Raw genomic sequence first — 17,228 nt, 5'->3', positions numbered from 1 at the left:
AAGAATCATGAAATGGAAGCTATTCTAACTAATGCTTATACAAACTGATTAAATTATTTTATTCTAATTATTTTTTAACTACATGACATGAAACATGAAAATGTTAGAACCTGAATTTATCATTTATTTGTAGCACTAAATGTACAACCGCATAATACACCAATTGCTTAGGTGAAAGATGATTACTGTATGTTAGGGACTAAGTAGGTATTATATATAATTAATTGTCTAACAATATCATGGCATCATTATATTATAACAACTAATCCTTTGTGTTATAGCAACCTGGTTGGAAAAGATGAGCACATAATGACATGATAAAGAAAACAAATCTGAAAGAATTAACTAAGCACTGAGAACACTGAGCCATGCTCTAGATACAGAATAACTATGTGATTATAATAATATTTAGATGTCAATTGTAATCACATAACAGATGAAAGGTGTGTGATATTTACTTACTAATTAAATATCCAATATCCTCCAAATTAAAAATGCAAATGTTGCAAATTAAAAATGAATACAGTGGAACCTCGATACTCGCGACCTCGATACTTCGCGACTTTCTATTTGGAACCAGACTAAGAGTAACTCGTGAAACATCTGATAGTTTGTGAGAGTTTGTACTAGTAAATTACATAAAAATGTTTGAAAAACTATTTTATTATTGTATTATTCATTCAAAGTAGTAAATAAAACATTTATGACAAGTAATTCACAATTTTTGTTGAGTTTTTCACTACAGTACATGTACAATTCTCTTTAAAAAAGGAACCACCAATAGGAGAGAGTCAAAACCTCGCCATTGTTTGTTACTGGCAACACACTGATTTACTAGCAGACAGGTTGCCCAAAGAAAACAATAGCAGCTGATCACAGAAACCAGAGGCCATATTAGAAGATGTAAACCACTCATCACTCATGTAAGATTTAGAAGTCCAGACTTAAAAAAAATACAGCGATGAAGCAACAATGGCTTCTGGAACAGGTTCACTGATCTTTATCACTAATGGAAATCATGATGGTAGCAGCAGCAGAAGTTCATAAGTGCATAGAACCATTCAACAGTGAGATCAGCATTTCACCTCCCAATGAAGACCCTGAAGAGATAAACCCTTGTATACAAACAACAAAATGAAGCTGCGTGGGTGGGTGGGTGGTCTGCAACCGATGGTGTCACATACAAAGTTGTTTACCACATCTAAATGCAAATATTAGCTGGAGTATTTACTAATATTCAAACACAAATGTCTTGAGTGGATAGCAAAAACAACAGAATTGGTTTAATACTTTTGTAGATGGGTGTTTGTATAGACATAATCAATAAAAGGTAAGAGACACACCTTCTCCTTCAGTGTTTTTTTTTTCTTTATTTTTATCATTTTCAACATTGTAGATTAATACTGAAGACATCCCTACTATAAAAGAACATTTACAAATTATGCCGTAAAATATGTTTTATATTTTAGGACATGTATAAGGACAGTGTGATAGCAGTAAAGTGTGCAGAATGACAGACTGGTTTAAAGTGGAGGTGGGTCTGCATCAAGGATTGGCTCTGAGCCCTTTCCTGTTTGCAGTGGTAATAGACAGGTTGACAGAAAAGGTCAGACAGAAGTCTCTGTGGACTATGATATTGTGATTTGTGGTAAAAGTGTACATGTGTGTGAATGAGAGGGTGGGCAGTGGAGTGGTGCGGGTGCAGGGAGAAGAGGTGGAAAAGTTGGAGGAATTCAGGTACCTGGGGTCAACAGGGCAAAGTAATGGAGAGTGTGTTAGAGAAGTGAAGAAAACAGTGCAGGCAGGGTGGAGTGGGTGGAGAAGATTAATAGCAGGAGTGATTTGTGATAGAAGGGTATCTGCAAGCGTGAAAGGTAAAGTTTATAGGACTGTGGTGAGACCTGCGATGTTGTATGGTTTAGAGACAGTGGCGTTGACAGATTTTTTTTATCAACGGTTCTACCGATTTGCAGTTGTTTGAAAACGAATCTATGGAAGTCTATAACTTGAAATAATAATTAATTCACCTATTTTTATACCTGTCTCTACTGTAATGTCTGCATTTTGTTCATAACGATTACATTTTACACAAGCATAAACACTATTAGTATTAGCAGTAGTAGTAGTAGAAGTGGTAGTAGTTATAGGAGAATTAGTAGTGTAAATAGTAGAAGTGGTATTAATGGTATTAGTACTGCTAAGAGACTTTTATTTTGACAATATTCGATCATATTCCACTCGGAAAAGAGAATTTGCTTATTGCAGTTAACCGAATATGAGATTCCAGTATGACTCAAACTATCACACCAAAACAAACTACTGCAACTGATCAGTGACACAGGCAGTACATATGAGCAAAATATTACCCATTTAAATATGACATACTTCCCTCCTTAAAGAGCCCTGCAAACCAAACGCATTTATGTGCACAGTTAATCTGAAGAATAAATAGTTTTACTGACAAACACACACTGGCCCACAGGAGGATTCGGGTTCACTTTTGAGTCTTTTTTCTCTCAAGATTTCTTCCTCATACCATCTCAGGAAGTTTTTTCTTGCCACCGTTGCCACTCACTCATTAGTGATCGACCTATAAACTCGTTTATACATTTAAAATGTATATTTGTAATGTATTTATCCCTGTAAAGCTGCTTTGGGACACTGTCTATTGTTAAAAGTGCTACACAAATAAAAACTGAATTTAATTGACTTAAACTGACAGCTCTGACTAATACACACTGAGAGACACACACAGGCAACACACACACACACACACACACAAACACACAGACAAACACACTGATGGATACACACAGACAAAACACACACCGACACACACACACACACACTGACCGCACTGAAACACACTGACAGCACTGACAAACACACTGACAGCACTGACAAATACACACACTAACAGCACTGACACACACTAACAGCACTGACAAACACACTGATGGGGACACTAACAGCACTGACAAACAAACTGATGGACACACACACACTAACAGCACTGACACACACTAACAGCACTGACACACACTAGCAGCACTGACAAACACACTAACAGCACTGACAAACACACTGATGGACACACTGACAGCACTGACACACACACTGACAGCACTGACACACACACTGACAGCACTGACACACACACTGACAGCACTGACACACACACTGACAGCACTGACACACACACTGACAGCACTGACACACACACTGACAGCACTGACACACACACTGACAGCACTGACACACACACTGACAGCACTGACAAACACACTGATGGACACACAGAAACGCACACACTGACAGCACTGACAAACACACACACACACACACACACACACACACACACACACACACACACACACACAAAGTAACACACAGACACAAACTGGCAGCACTGGTGGCGTTGAAAAACACACAATGACATCTGATCATCTCAGGAACACCGCGTAAATCTACAGGTGAAAACATCAGCGCCACATGGCGAATAACCTGCAGCGCAACCACAAAGATCCTGCATGATCCCTTTCATCACCTGATCAGGTGGATCTGGTAGTCAGTAAGATCTGTAACACTGTGCACTCACCACCCCAAATCCCGATCTTCAGCTGTGATTTGTCAAGATTTTCCACATAATCGCCGATAAACCTGTTCAACACGTCACTCAGCACAGACTCGAACACCATGGTGAAGCAGGACGCAGAGAGAACCACACACTTCCTCCTTTATATGAAGTGAAACCAAACCCTACACACACCGTCTGCATCACACGATACGCACTCACACGTCTGGAGTTACCCAATCCTGCCCGATTCCCACGCGCATGCGCAATGTGTCCAATCTACACTGCATTTATTATTATGAGGGTGAATTTATTTATTACAGAAAGACAAAAAGGTATGTAGAGTCCCTTTTTGTCTTTCTGTAATTTAAACTAAGTGTAATAAAGAAAACTGTTCCATAAAACACTGCTGTTTTCTGTGTAACCCTACATTCATTCCAGGATGTGATGTGTGTGTTTCTCAGGCAGGGGGAGTATGTGTACACCAACAGGAAACTGGGGTCAGCCATGATACAGCACCCCTGGAGAACAAAGGGCCCAAGAGTGGTAGGTTGAAGATAATGCAGCTTGAACCCCCCACCTTTCAATCAGTACCTAAGAGCCTTAACCTCTGAGCTACTGATGAGCATCTTGCAATCGAAAAATTATCCCCATGTGTTGTCTTGTTCTCTCTCACTCTGTTATAATAACCTCCACTCTTATGTCAGTGATCATTCAGCTACAAGAGCATTAGTGAGATCAGACACTGATGTTAGCTGAGAGGTCTGGGGTTCAGTCGGTTTTCCAGTTTATACCAAAAGTGTTCAGTGGAGTTAAAAACTTGCAGGACACTTCTTCCACTCTAACCGTAACACACCATGTGTTCATGAAGTTTAAGTCTAGTACACACATATCTTGCATGAGATCACTTACATTACCTGATTAGGAGGGGAACTGGTACCCAGAAAACTGCTATAATATTCTGCACTCAGTTTCCCAAATGCTGATCTTCAGCTGTGATTTGTCAAGAGTTCATCCCAAAGATGTTCAGGAGGAGGGTCAAGAAGGTCAGAGTTTTGTAAAGGATGTTCGAGTTCTTCCACTCCAACCTTGACACACCATGCTTTGAAGTTCAAGTCAAGACATTTATTGTCATTCCAATATGACAACAAGGTTTGTGTTTGTGCAAAATAAATATACAATCTATTGGCACAAACACAAACCTTTTGTAACTTTTGCAATGATGTCTGATGGTCATCAGACCATAGTGTCAAGTGGCTTTCAGTGTCATTACAACCATACAGAGTACAGCATATAGTGAAACAAAACCAAATTCCCCCAGTATGAACGTGCTACATCAGAGAACATTCATTAACAAAAAAGTAACACAAAACACAGAACTACATTAGCAAAAATAACTACATAAAGAAAAGTATTTGTGTGTGACATTTAGTGCAAAAAACCCCCACAAGAGACAGTAGACACAGTGACACTGCAGCACCAACAAGTACAGAAGATCAGTGCAAATGATTTGTCCATATAATAATAACTGCCATTGTCATCTTGGAATATACTCGTGCCATCAGGGAAGTAAAAGTCCCTTGGTGAACTAATCTGGTCAGGTAGTCAGTCAGCTGACCTCATTCTTTGGGCACATAATGTTTCTGAACCGAGACCTGACCAACTGCAGCATCCCCAGATCATATCACCGCCCCCACAGGCTTGTACAGTAGGCACTATGCATGATGGGTGCATCAGTTCATCCACCTCTCTTCTAACCTTGATTCGCCCATCACTCTGAAACAGGGTGAGTTTGGACTCATCAGACCACATGACCTTCTTCCATTGCTTTAGAGTCTGGGTGGCCAGTGGGTATGAACACTTTTGATGGATACTGAACACTGCAGACCTAAAAACACCCCACAAGAGCTGTAGTTTTGGAGATGCTCTGACCCAGTCGTCTAGCCATCACAATTTGCCCTGTCAAACTCGCTACATATATATATATATATATATATATATATATATATATATATATATATATATATATATATATATATATACAGACCAGGCATAACATTGAAACTGGTTTCTTTTGACTCAAGATTGCAAACTTTATCAGAATATTTCTGGTGTGTTTTATTTATTTTATAAAGAACTTCTAAAATATTTATAAGATATGTTGACTTGTCCACTGTATATTGCTGTAGGTAGGAGTTATTTTTCCATTGAAATCTCCACTGAAAGCTGTGTTTTGCCTCTGGCTCTATGACGTGTCGTTTTTCATAGAATGACAACGTTTTATGCATGATCGAGCGAAATAACGTGCACAATATAGGCGCATGCGTGAACTTGTGCGCATGCGCACTAAAGAATAACAGTCGACTTTTTTTTACAGCGTCAAGTGTTTTCGAAGCGGCGGACGTAGTCACCATGCGCCGGAAGTGCATTTAGTTTTCGCTGATGTGTAACTTTTGCTTGAAGTCCCTCGTTTCATGTGTCAATAATACAGATTTGCGAATATCGCTGGTCAGATTTACATGCACAAAAGCAACAAATATTCTCGCATTGTAGTAAGAGCAGCCCTGGACCCTGATAGTGAGTAATGGCGGTATGTACACACACACACACACACACACACACATACATACATACACATACACATGCCTTTTTTTCTTTTTTGCTATCAGTGCGTGCAAACTGGATGAGTTCCACTTCCATCTCAGCAATATCACAATTCACTGCATTCTTTCTTTATTGTAAATTATTCAAAAGCAGATCATTATGCATATCCATTCATTCATATCATAAAGTTTAGTTCTGGTGCTTTGTTGTGGTTAAAACCCCTGCTGTAAAATCTCCCTTCACTGCAACTTTTATTGGCCAAGTGTGTTGACACACAAGGAATTTGGTTCCAGCTGTTAGTGACTCTCAAAGTACAGACATAAATAAAAACTATACATTCAGCTTAGACTATACAAGACAAAATAGACTATACAAGACAATACAGACAATGTGAGACAGTATAGACAGTGTGAGTATTAAATAGGGATACAGGTTATATGACAGAACAGTAATGTACATAAAGGTAGTGCACATGTTAGTATTGTGAAGACATAGCATGTTAGGGTTGGAATAGAAGAACTCGAGTGTCCTGCATAAAAGAATGATCTCCTCAACCACAATGAACTAACAAATCTTTAGGATGAACTGGAACAGGGATTAGACCCCCAGACCTTTTTGCCTCTTTAATATAAGCACCTGAATGATCACGGATACTTGCAGCAATGCTTCAAAATGTAGCCTCAGAAGAGTGGAGCCACTTTTGACAGCCTGGAAGCCAAACAAATCAGGATGTAAAAGAGCACATATTAAAGCAATGCTCAGGTGGCTACAAAATGTTGACCTCGTGTGTGTGTGTGTGTGTGTGTGTGTGTGTGTGTGTGTGTGTGTGTGTGTGTGTGTAGAGCACGGGTCGAACATTTGGAGTCATTCAGAAAATGCTTTTAATGAAACAACATGAATGTAGAAATAGTGAAGACATCAACAAGTCCATCCTCCATTTAAAGATTTTTCAGCCTTTCACACCTTTCACACTCCAGCTGTTATTTTGTAACCCACAGAAATTTCACTCTATGCTTCCTAAAGCACCTAAAAGTTGAATTGGTTTTAACGGCCATTAATTCCTAACTGCCCACGACATTGTTGAGTCTTGTGCTGGCTAAGAACCTGTCTGCTTTTCCCCCCAAATCAGTTTTGCACAACAGTGTGTTTATTTGGGTCATTGTCCCGTTTTCAGTCTGCAGTCTGATGCTTTCTACAGGAAGAATATGAGGCTGCACAATGGAGTGATAAAAAGATTCCATTGATCCTGTACCTCGAGACCAAAATGTTTTATCCTTCGTGCTTCACAGATGGCATCACGCACTCCTCCAGCATCTAACAAATGTTCTTTTCAGAACTTATAGATATCTTCACTTTCTCGGCAGTTTGTCACATGGAACAGTATCATTTCTTAAAAAGAAGTCAAACCTACAAATGCTGATGCTCCAGACACTTAAGTAACCTAAAGAAGGATAGATTTACTGCTGAACAGCTGCTTCTTATCTGGTGAACAGGGACACAAACATGAGTCACAAAAACATAAGTGGACTGACTCGCTTGTGTGTGTGTATTTTTACTCTGCAGCCCAAAGGAAAAGTTGGAACCAAAGGCAAGAAGCAAATCTATGAGGAGAACAAGGCAACTCTAAAATTCTACACCAGAGTCATTCTAGGAGCAAATGTAAGTCTCCGGTGTTCTTTTCAACTGATCCGTAAGTTCGCTTATCTCACAAACTTTTTTTTTTACGCTCCAGACCGTGTATGCAGTTGTAAATCTTATATTCTGTGACGCCTCCTTTTGGACATGGGTAAGTACACACCAGTTTGCTTTGCTTTTACTGAGAATGAAGAACTTGTGGCTTGTAACACCATAGAATTTTGTCACAAGAAAATGGTTTTCGTGGCAAGTGTGGAAAGCTTTGCTTTATTTATTGAATGGAACCGAACACTCCTGATCCTGGAGATTCTTCAGAGTTCGCTCCATACCTTTATCCAATGTGTAGCCCTGATGGAGGGTAAAAATAGGAACATGTTATTGATTAGTACTCAGGTGTGTTGGTGAAAAAATCATCGCCAGTTCAATATGTGGAGGTGGTAGATTAGGGGTTAAAGTATTAGAAGGTCATGAGTTCAAATTCCAGCCACACCAAGCTGCCACTCCTTGGCCCCTGAGCAAGGCCCTTAACCCCAATAGCTGCTCAGTTTTATGAGTGAGATGAATGGAAGTTGCTCTGGATAAGGGCGCCTGCTAAATGCCATAAATGTAAATGGAAGGGAAAAAGTTTTTGAATGTAATGATCTGTGCTTAACTTTGTTTTATAGTTTTTAATAAATAAATTACATTTGTTTTTTTTTTTTCTATCCCAGTTCCCGTTGTTGTTTGCGCTGTTGGTGTATGTAGGCAGCTACAGATCGATGGCCACCATGGCTAAACCAGCATTCGGAGAGAATGGCTCTTTGTTGGACGGAGGAATCGATCTGAACATGGAGCAGGGCATGGCAGAGTGAGTGCTGGTGAAATACTAAAGACGCAATTCTGCATTAATGCAAAAAAAGTCAATTATTGTTCACTATGTTTAGAATTGCAAGTGATTGTAGACACTGTAGTTTAACACTGTAACGCTTAGGGGTGATTTTCTGAAACAAATTTAAGATTTGAGTCTCTCGATCAGAGCATAAAAACCTCATTTTTTTATTTTAGGAACATTGCAAGACTCCGCCCCATCTCTTTAAAAAATTCACAATTCTTTTTTCAAATTTTCAAATTCAAATTCAGCTGCTCGGATTCTGACTATGACCAGGTCTGATGAACGCATTTCTCCAGTTTTGGAGTCACTGTATTGACCTCCCTGTCAGATTCCCGATTGATTTCAAAATTCTAGTTCTGGCCCATAAAACCCTACATGGTCCTGCACCTCATTATCTGACACGGCTTTTAACTGTCTACACTCCAAGGTGTGATCTCCGGTCTTTTGGTTGTTCCTCCTACCCGTTTATGATCTATGGGTGATCAGGTTTTTCCTCACTCGCACCAAAGCTGTGGAATTCTCTTCCTACTGAGATCAGACAGGCCGAGTCTTTAAGAGTTTTGAAATCTGCTCGTATCACTTCCTTTTATTTTGTGATGTATTGTGTTTATTTACTTTTTTTTTTCTTATTATTGCTATTGTTTATTATTTATTTTTATTTTTTACTTTATTGTTCGGAAAGCGCTTTGAGATGTTACTTCCCCCACTTGGGGACCACTGCTCTACATCTGCCTCCATAAACCTCCTCCTTGGCTAAAGATTATTAAAGATATAAAGATTATATTTTTTATTAAGTGTCTCTGAGGTTCTACAGTCTTCTTGAGTAGAAGCATCGGAGGCAGGGTTCCCAAATGTTTAAGCCCAAATTGTCTTTTTCATTGCTTTTAAATGTAATAGGATCTACACAATTGCAAAAGTAATCAATAATAAGCTGTCCAGTGGTGCAGAGGGTAGATTTATTGCCTCAATGCAAGCAGATGATAAACAAACTAGCCATTATGTGCATTTTAGAAATAAACACTAATCAATTAGACATTTTGAATTTGTTTTAAGATGTTAGTTTTAGGTTTTGGCTCTGATGTGAATCAAACATCACCACAGCATATTTTAGATTTAAAGCTTACATTTACCCAGAATTTACGATTATCCCATTTATATAACTGAGCAGTCGCTAGGCAACGGTCTTGGTCAGAGGCTCAACAGTGGTAGTTTGGCGGTTCTGGGATCCGACCTCACAACCTTCTGAACTGATGTCCAACATCTTAAACTCCGAGCTTCCACTTTTGAATTATCTGTAGTGCATTATCTGTAGAATAGATTGGAAAGTTATCTTGCTTTCTTGCTTACAAATGTCATGTTTTTAAGGTTAAACCCCAGTTGACTTTTGGGAAGCTGGAGCAAAAATACTTTAATTATTGCACAAAGGAAAACTTTGTATATTGTGCAAATACTTGTACATTGCTGGTGACAAGTGTTGAAAGGTCCAAAAGGTGCATTTGATGGTTTTGGACGATTCATTGTGCAGTATGTCTAGATGTCTAGTTTTAGTGGCCACTTTGAGCGAAAGTGTATATAAGGATTACACTAACCCTAACCCTGAAGCTGCCACACACTTTTTGTGATGATGACAATAAAAGACTGAACATCCAGTAAAACAGTCTTGAGTTCCAGCTGTTTGAGTAAATAAAGTTCTGTCCCTCAATGATTGACAGGTGTGTGGCAGCAATGCTGTTTACAGATGTCAATGTGTTCTGTTTCCATGTTGAGGAACATTGAATTTAAACATTTTAAAACCAGTTTTGTGAAGTGAAGCCAACAATTATATAATCCTATAGTTTGCAAATATATTGTACATTTTGAAGTAATATACTATTATGAAAAACCTATAGATTTCAAATTCTAGATGTCAAATTCCAGCTTTATCAGACTGTACTGTACATTATTAGCACTATATTATTGGTTCCTCTGAACTATTTATCTACACTCCAATCTGTGCATGTCCTGGGAATCCTGTCCTAAACATGCCTGTGAATGTGTTAATCCTTGTGAGAGAGTAAATGTTGGAGTAAATTGTGGACTGTATCGAGTGGCATCTGGCAGACATTATTTACATATGTTTTCTCTACAAAAAAAATAAAATAACTGTATGCATTTACAGCAATATCTGTATCTATATCAGACAGACACCATCTCATCTCTCCTGTCTCTATAGTCTCCCTAGTGGAAAGTAGTTCTTTGTACTGATGTCCTGAAAATTCTAAGAGCAAAACAGAAAAAAAAATCTGCGAACTGCGATCTTTGGGGGTCTAAGGACATTTTGCAAATAGCTCTTTCTTTCTTTATCATTAATGAGAAAATAGAAAAAGAACACTTCTAGAGAGTAGCTCAAACTAGCTGTGAGAAATGGCTGCTGAAACCTGATTGGGGTTTATATGGGAAACCATATTTTCGATGATGTCGAGTTCTCATTAGGCCCTGATAAGACTGCGGTGGCCAAACATGCTTCTGATAATTATCTCGGTTCAGTCTCTTAAACTAAATAATAATTCAGGATTCATTTCTTCTGAGTCCATACTGTTAATCATGAGTTACAATTGTTAATAACTCCATTTTACAAGAATTTATTGCGATGTAGTGGCCATATTACTTTCAGATCTGAACATTCAGCTCAATGAAGATACAACAAAATACCTGGAACTAGTTGGCAAGAATAAAATATTAATAACAACAATGATTTATTATCACTCGAGCTCTACTGGTGCAGTGTTTTGTATAATTTTAAGCTTTTAAAAATGTATTTGTTTTTATTGATTTTTGAGGAAATCCAGACAAGAGCTTTTTATTAATACTAAATGCACTGGACATACAGGGATCGAAATATAGTGTTTGGCTGCAAGAAATCCTATCAAATAAAACACAGCATGTTATTCATAAAATTATTTTAGCAGATGTGGTCAAATAGTTTAACCAGCTAAACGTTCAGTTCATCCACAGTAAAATATCAATAATCTAATTTCCTATTTGCTGCAGTGGCCAAATGCATTTTGGGGATTATAAGAATGTGAAGAGATTTTTTTCCTAGTTATACACACACTACTGTCTATAATGTGTGATCGTGTGTAAAATGTATTTGTATTTCCTTACAGACACCTTAAAGATGTTATCCTGCTCACAGCTATAGTTCAGGTTCTCAGCACCCTCTCTTTCTATTTCTGGTACCTCTGGCTTTTGGTAAGACTTTCATTTGGTGGGTCACGTTTTAACTTAAAGCACAAAATAATTTTCCTTTTCTTACACTCCTTTTTCGTTTTCTCATAATTCAGGCACCGGCTCGAGCTGCACAGTTATTGTGGACAAATTTTCTAGGTCCCTGGTTTTCTGCTGATTCTTCTGCACCTGCGGAGGAGGTTAACGAAAAGAAGCAGAAAAGACAGGAAAGACGACAGATGAAGAGATTTTAGTTATTTCGCTACTTTTTATTTGTATCTGTTATAGAAATAAAGCAATGTTTGTTTATGCGACAGAAGTCCAGTTAATTTCTTCCTTATTTTTTGCACAGTGTTCTCATTTTCTTTATTCTTACTCTTTTGTCCACTCTTCCAGTCTGATGCTCAGGGGTCACCAAAGATACTGTTGATGAAATGTATATGCACTTCCTGGGTAAGAACTGAGTCACTTACTGTGTATGTGTTATAAATGTTGACCACCAAAAACATGGACAATAAAAAAAAAAAACAACTCAAATTTTATTCCAACGATGTAAAAAAAAAAAAAAAAAAAATATTTATTATCTTTGACAAAACAGGGAGGTCCCCTGGTGGTCTAGTGGTTAAGATGCAGCGCTCTCACCGCATTTAAATGTATAATTCATTTGTTTAAGCACTGATAGGGAAATAAAGTATGTATTCAAAGATCACTTTTTTTTAAAGCATTAGTCAACATTACAGCACACACTGGTGACCCTCTGTCAGAAATGGATGGCCATAATAATCTCTACTTTTTTTCCTATTAAATAAAACACAAATCAAAAGGGCCAGAAATGTGGAACTAAATATACTGCTGCATTTCTTTCCTTCTTTCTACAAATCCAGTGTTTACAATTACATTTATCTGTATTTATTTATTTTTTTTATATTTGTGTATTTATTTCTGCACTGAATGGCCTTTTTCATTATTTATTTGTAAGAAGGAAATGTCTGTATACATTAAAGACATCATTTATTCGATTACAGTATCCTTCTCCGATATGAAAAATATAAATGATTCATGATTTAGTGAAAATGTGTGATGTACACACTGAGGTCCAGATCCAATTTACCTGCATGCAATGATGACCAAGCTGTTGTGTAATAAAGTGGGTCATTTGTTTGTATAAAAAGTTGACAGCAAAATATTGACTCTTCACTTAACAGTACCTTTAATAGGAACACATGTCGTGCTTATTTCTGCATTAAAATATGTCTTGCTAGAGTAGATTGGAAAGTGATCTTGTTTACGAATGTCTTGTATTGACGTTGAACCCCAGCTGGGGCACAAGTCCTGGGACTAGTTCACGCTTTGAGCTGTTACTTACCCAGTCTAAGATTTGGTGAATGTTGTTTGTGGACTTTAATTTTGCAAACAGTGTCACAGATTAACACTGGAGTTCAGATTTGGACTTTGAGTTTAATTCTGTAGAACATTCACATTTGTTTATAAGCAATGCTGTAAAGTAAGATAAAGAAAATAAAGAAATAAAAAAGGAAGTGATAAGGGGAAAAAATGATAAAGAACAAAAAGTAATCTCAGTATTCAGTGTCAGAATAATAAACTGAGACTTTTATGGTCTTGCAGTAGTGATGATACAGGAAATCTGGCCTGTTTATGATTATCACTTTAAGAATATTCATGAACTGATGTTATCAGACTCTGGACCTAACAAACAACAGACAAATCTGAACCACAAACCTCCTCATGCAAAATCAGTATCTGACCTCACTAATGCTGAATGAACACCAATCAAATCTAGTGGGAAGCCTTCCCAGAAGAACTGGAGCTTATTAGTGGGAGATATTCAAAAATAATTTATGAATGCAACGGTCAGGTGACTACAAGCCTTATCAATTCATTTCAATCCAATTAATTTTTATTTGTTTTGCGCTTATAACAATGAACATTGTCTCAAAGCAGCTTTACACAAATACTGTGGTGATAAAAACGAATAAGATGTTCTTTATGTGTAAGTTTGTCCCTGATGAGCGAGCCGTTGGTGACTGTGGCAAGGAGAAACTCCCTGAGATGGCATAAGGAAGAAACCTTGAGAGGAACCAGACTCAAGAGGAAACCCATCCTCATCTGGGTGGCACCGAATGTCCATTCAACGATGTTGAGGTGTGCAGTGATGGTAATCAGGTGCAAATATTAGTCCTGTGTCAGTGTAGCAGACTGTTGACATTAACTACAGTCCAAATCCAAATCCTCAAAGCTCCTGTTCTTACTCCGTAATTTCATGGATCCCCAGGGCGTTGATGAGAAACCATCCCCAGCTGCACAGGGTTGCCTCCAATTAAAGAAATCACCATCTAAAGGCAGGCCATGACGAAGCGGGCAGATCTGAGAAGAGGAGAGGGGCAGGAACACTGGTCACTGGAACCTAGGGAGCATGTTTAATTTAAAAGAGAGAGAGAGATGGAGAGAAAGAGAGAGAAGAGGGGTAAGAAGGATATGGATTATTAAGTATCCCTATTGTTGTATGAAAGGACACTGTGCAGTTGAGGACTTCAGCGAGACTCGCCATGGCAGCACAATTAAAAGGGAGAGCCAGAAGGTAAAACAGACATGAGGGATTTTTGGGATAAAAGACGACCCACCACACCACTATCAACAAACCTGAGTGAACGTGTGAAAGTGAGGGGATGACAGCATATAAATATCCCAGTTCACTAAACACTATATCCATGATCCCTCTTGATCTGCTCCTTTACCTAAGAAAAATCTAAAGGCTTGAATTAATTAATGTTTTTAGCCTCAACTTGAACACTAAGACTGTGTCTGAATCCCGAACACTGTTTGGAAGGCTGTTCCATAACTGTGGGGTTTTAATAATTATTTGAGGTACCAACAAATAGCCTGCAACTTTTGATCTAAGTAAGCATAGGGGATCATACTGGTACAAAAGTTCACTCAGATACTGCGGCACGAGATCATTAAGTGCTTTATACGTCAGTAGTAGTATTTTATAATCAATGCGAGATTTAATTGGGAGCAGTGTAGACTGATTAAAACAGTGGCCATATTTTCTAGATCTAGTGATGACTCTTTATTCTGAACTAACTGAAGCTTATTTATGCACTTACTCACACACCCAGACAGTAAAGCATTACAGTAGTCTAATCTAGATGTAACAAAAGCATGAAAAGCATGATTTTGTTGCATCCTGTAACGACATCATATTTCTAATTTTAGCAATATTTCTAAGGTGAAAGAAGGCGATCCTGGTAATATTATTCACGTGAGCTTCAAAGAAAAGGCTAGAGTCAATAATCACACCAAGGTCTTTGACTGCTGTACACAATGAGAAAGAATCACTATCCAGAAATGCTACATAATCGGAAAAATTTAGCTTCTAGTACTTCTGTCTTATCTGAGTTAAGCTTAAGTTATTGAGGATCCATTGTCTAATCTCCTTTACACACTCAACATTGTTAAGCTGATCTCTCTCATCTGGCTTTGCTGAAATATACAGCTGTGTATCATCAGCATAGCAATGGAATAAAATACCATGTTTATGTATAATTTCACCAAGAGGCAGCATATATGAAGAGAAAAGCAGTGGGCCTAAGACAGGTCCTTGCAGAACACCAAACTTTACCTCAGAGAGTGTGGAGAACAATTTACATCAACAAACTGATAGCGATCAGTCAAATAAGACCTGAGCCAAGAGAGAGCTGTTCCCTTTATTCCAACAACATTTTCAAGTCTAGCAAGCAGTATAGTGTGATCAATGATGTAAAAAGCTACACTAAGGTCAAACAAAACAAGTAAAGAGACAAAACCCTGATCAGAGGCCAATAACAGGTCATTTACCACTTTAACTAGCTTTAACTAGCCACTTTAACTCTGTGCTGTTATAAATCCCGACTGGTACATTTCGAAAATGTTATTCCTGAGTAGATGTGAGCATAACTGCTGTGCTAAAACCTTTTCTAAAATCTAGGAAACAAAGGGGAGATTTGATATTGGCCTATAGATGGACAGCTGACATGGGTCAAGTTCAGGTTTCTTAATTAGGGGGTTGATAACTGCTAGTTCGAAGGATTTAGTTACATTACATTCATTACATACATAATAGAAGAGTTTATTATTTTTAGAACATGTTGAACTACTTTTGGAATTATCTGTTCGAATAAACTTGTAGGCTAGGGATCAAATACAAGTTGAATGAAATTAAGTAATTAAGTCAGCCTTTTGGCCATATACTGTACAGTTATTTACTGATAATTCGTGGTTCGAAACTCGCGGCTTGGAAAATTTGCAGGTTCTCATTTGTAACCTAACTAACAGCAAGTTGTGAATCATCTTAAAATTTAGGGTAATCTGCACCGGGACCGAACGTTCAGGAATGTTAGGAATAACATTTTTAACTGTTTTCACTAACAAATTTCATAAACATAAACAAATTTCATAAACATCGATAAATAAAGCATTTATGTCCATTACTTCACATTTTCTGTTGAGGATGTATCAAAAAGCAACCGATTTACTGGCATAATGTCGAGATGAATTCACTTAGGTACAGTAGGGGCCGGGGGGTCTTAGAATGTAACCCTCACGAGTTCTGGGGGATCACTGTATATACATTGAACAAAATTATAAACGCAACACTATTGTTTTTGTCCCCATTTTTTATGAGCTGAAGAGAAGTGGACCAACATTCCACAGGCCACAATAAACAACCTGATCAACTCTGTGCGAAGGAAATGTGTTGCACTGCGGGAGGATTAACACAGATTAAGACAGATTTGTGAACAATATTTGAGAGAAATAGGCCTTTTGTGTACATAGAAAAAGACTTAGATCTTTGAGTTTAGCTCATGAAAAATGGGGACAAAAACAAATGTTGCATTTATACTTTTGCTCAGTATATATATATATATATATATATATATATATATATATATATATCTGTTGCTAAAGACTATAAGTAATTGAAAACACTATTATCTCTGGCCTTTGTGCCAGACAGGGAATTACAGATCGATCAAAGTGTCGATACTGTCTGGTGTTACTGTAACTGGTATTGTATCCAGAGGTTTGAGTCTCACAGTAAAATATGGAGTTTATCTGGGACTTTTTAAACTAAACAAATGATTTTTGATATTTCACTCGGTCACTCAGTCCAGGTATTACATAGGGATGTAAATGTGAATGAGAAAAATAGTTGAAATTAATTAAAAAGAGAAATCCAGTCTATTGCTGTTTATTTAATATGAATAACGCAAGATGTGAAGTCAAACTTTGTGATTTGTGGTAAAAGTAGTGAGCATGTTGAGAAGAGCCTGGAGA

General features: G+C 37.8%; 2 protein-coding genes across 8 annotated transcripts in view; one reads left to right on the top strand and one right to left on the bottom strand.

Moving 5' to 3' along the window:
• vps13c (vacuolar protein sorting 13 homolog C) overlaps nt 1-3,781 on the bottom strand; it is an 81,971-nt gene extending 78,190 nt beyond the window's left edge. For 4 of the 7 annotated variants that reach the window (XM_083558088.1, XM_083558089.1, XM_083558092.1 and 1 more), the window contains exon 1: nt 3,599-3,762. In XM_083558088.1, coding sequence (XP_083414214.1) covers nt 3,599-3,698 — 100 coding nt within the window. In that variant the 5' untranslated portion in view covers nt 3,699-3,762. Of the gene's footprint in view, nt 1-3,598 lie in introns of all 7 variants that reach the window. The other 3 variants (XM_083558090.1, XM_083558094.1, XM_083558091.1) reach the window with 2 other exon arrangements.
• Nucleotides 3,782-5,930: 2,149 nt separating this feature from the next.
• tmem208 (transmembrane protein 208) lies at nt 5,931-12,210 on the top strand. The gene is made up of 6 exons (XM_083558218.1): nt 5,931-6,164; nt 7,742-7,837; nt 7,911-7,964; nt 8,524-8,660; nt 11,831-11,915; nt 12,008-12,210. Exons 1-6 carry the CDS (start codon nt 6,159-6,161, stop codon nt 12,143-12,145), a joined length of 516 nt encoding a protein of 171 aa, XP_083414344.1. The 5' UTR covers nt 5,931-6,158; the 3' UTR covers nt 12,146-12,210.
• The last annotated feature ends 5,018 nt before the right edge of the window (nt 12,211-17,228 follow it).

Source organism: Silurus aristotelis (genome assembly GCF_946808225.1).
Source record: "Silurus aristotelis genome assembly, chromosome: 13".
Taxonomy (NCBI): Eukaryota; Metazoa; Chordata; class Actinopteri; order Siluriformes; family Siluridae; genus Silurus; species Silurus aristotelis.
This window is presented reverse-complemented; position numbering and strand designations above follow the sequence as displayed.

Coding starts and splice junctions, on each gene's coding strand:
- tmem208 (XM_083558218.1), top strand. Junction 7,965..8,523: donor ACGCCTCCTTTTGGACATGG/GTAAGTACACAC, acceptor TTTCTATCCCAG/TTCCCGTTGTTGTTTGCGCT. Junction 11,916..12,007: donor TCTGGTACCTCTGGCTTTTG/GTAAGACTTTCA, acceptor CTCATAATTCAG/GCACCGGCTCGAGCTGCACA.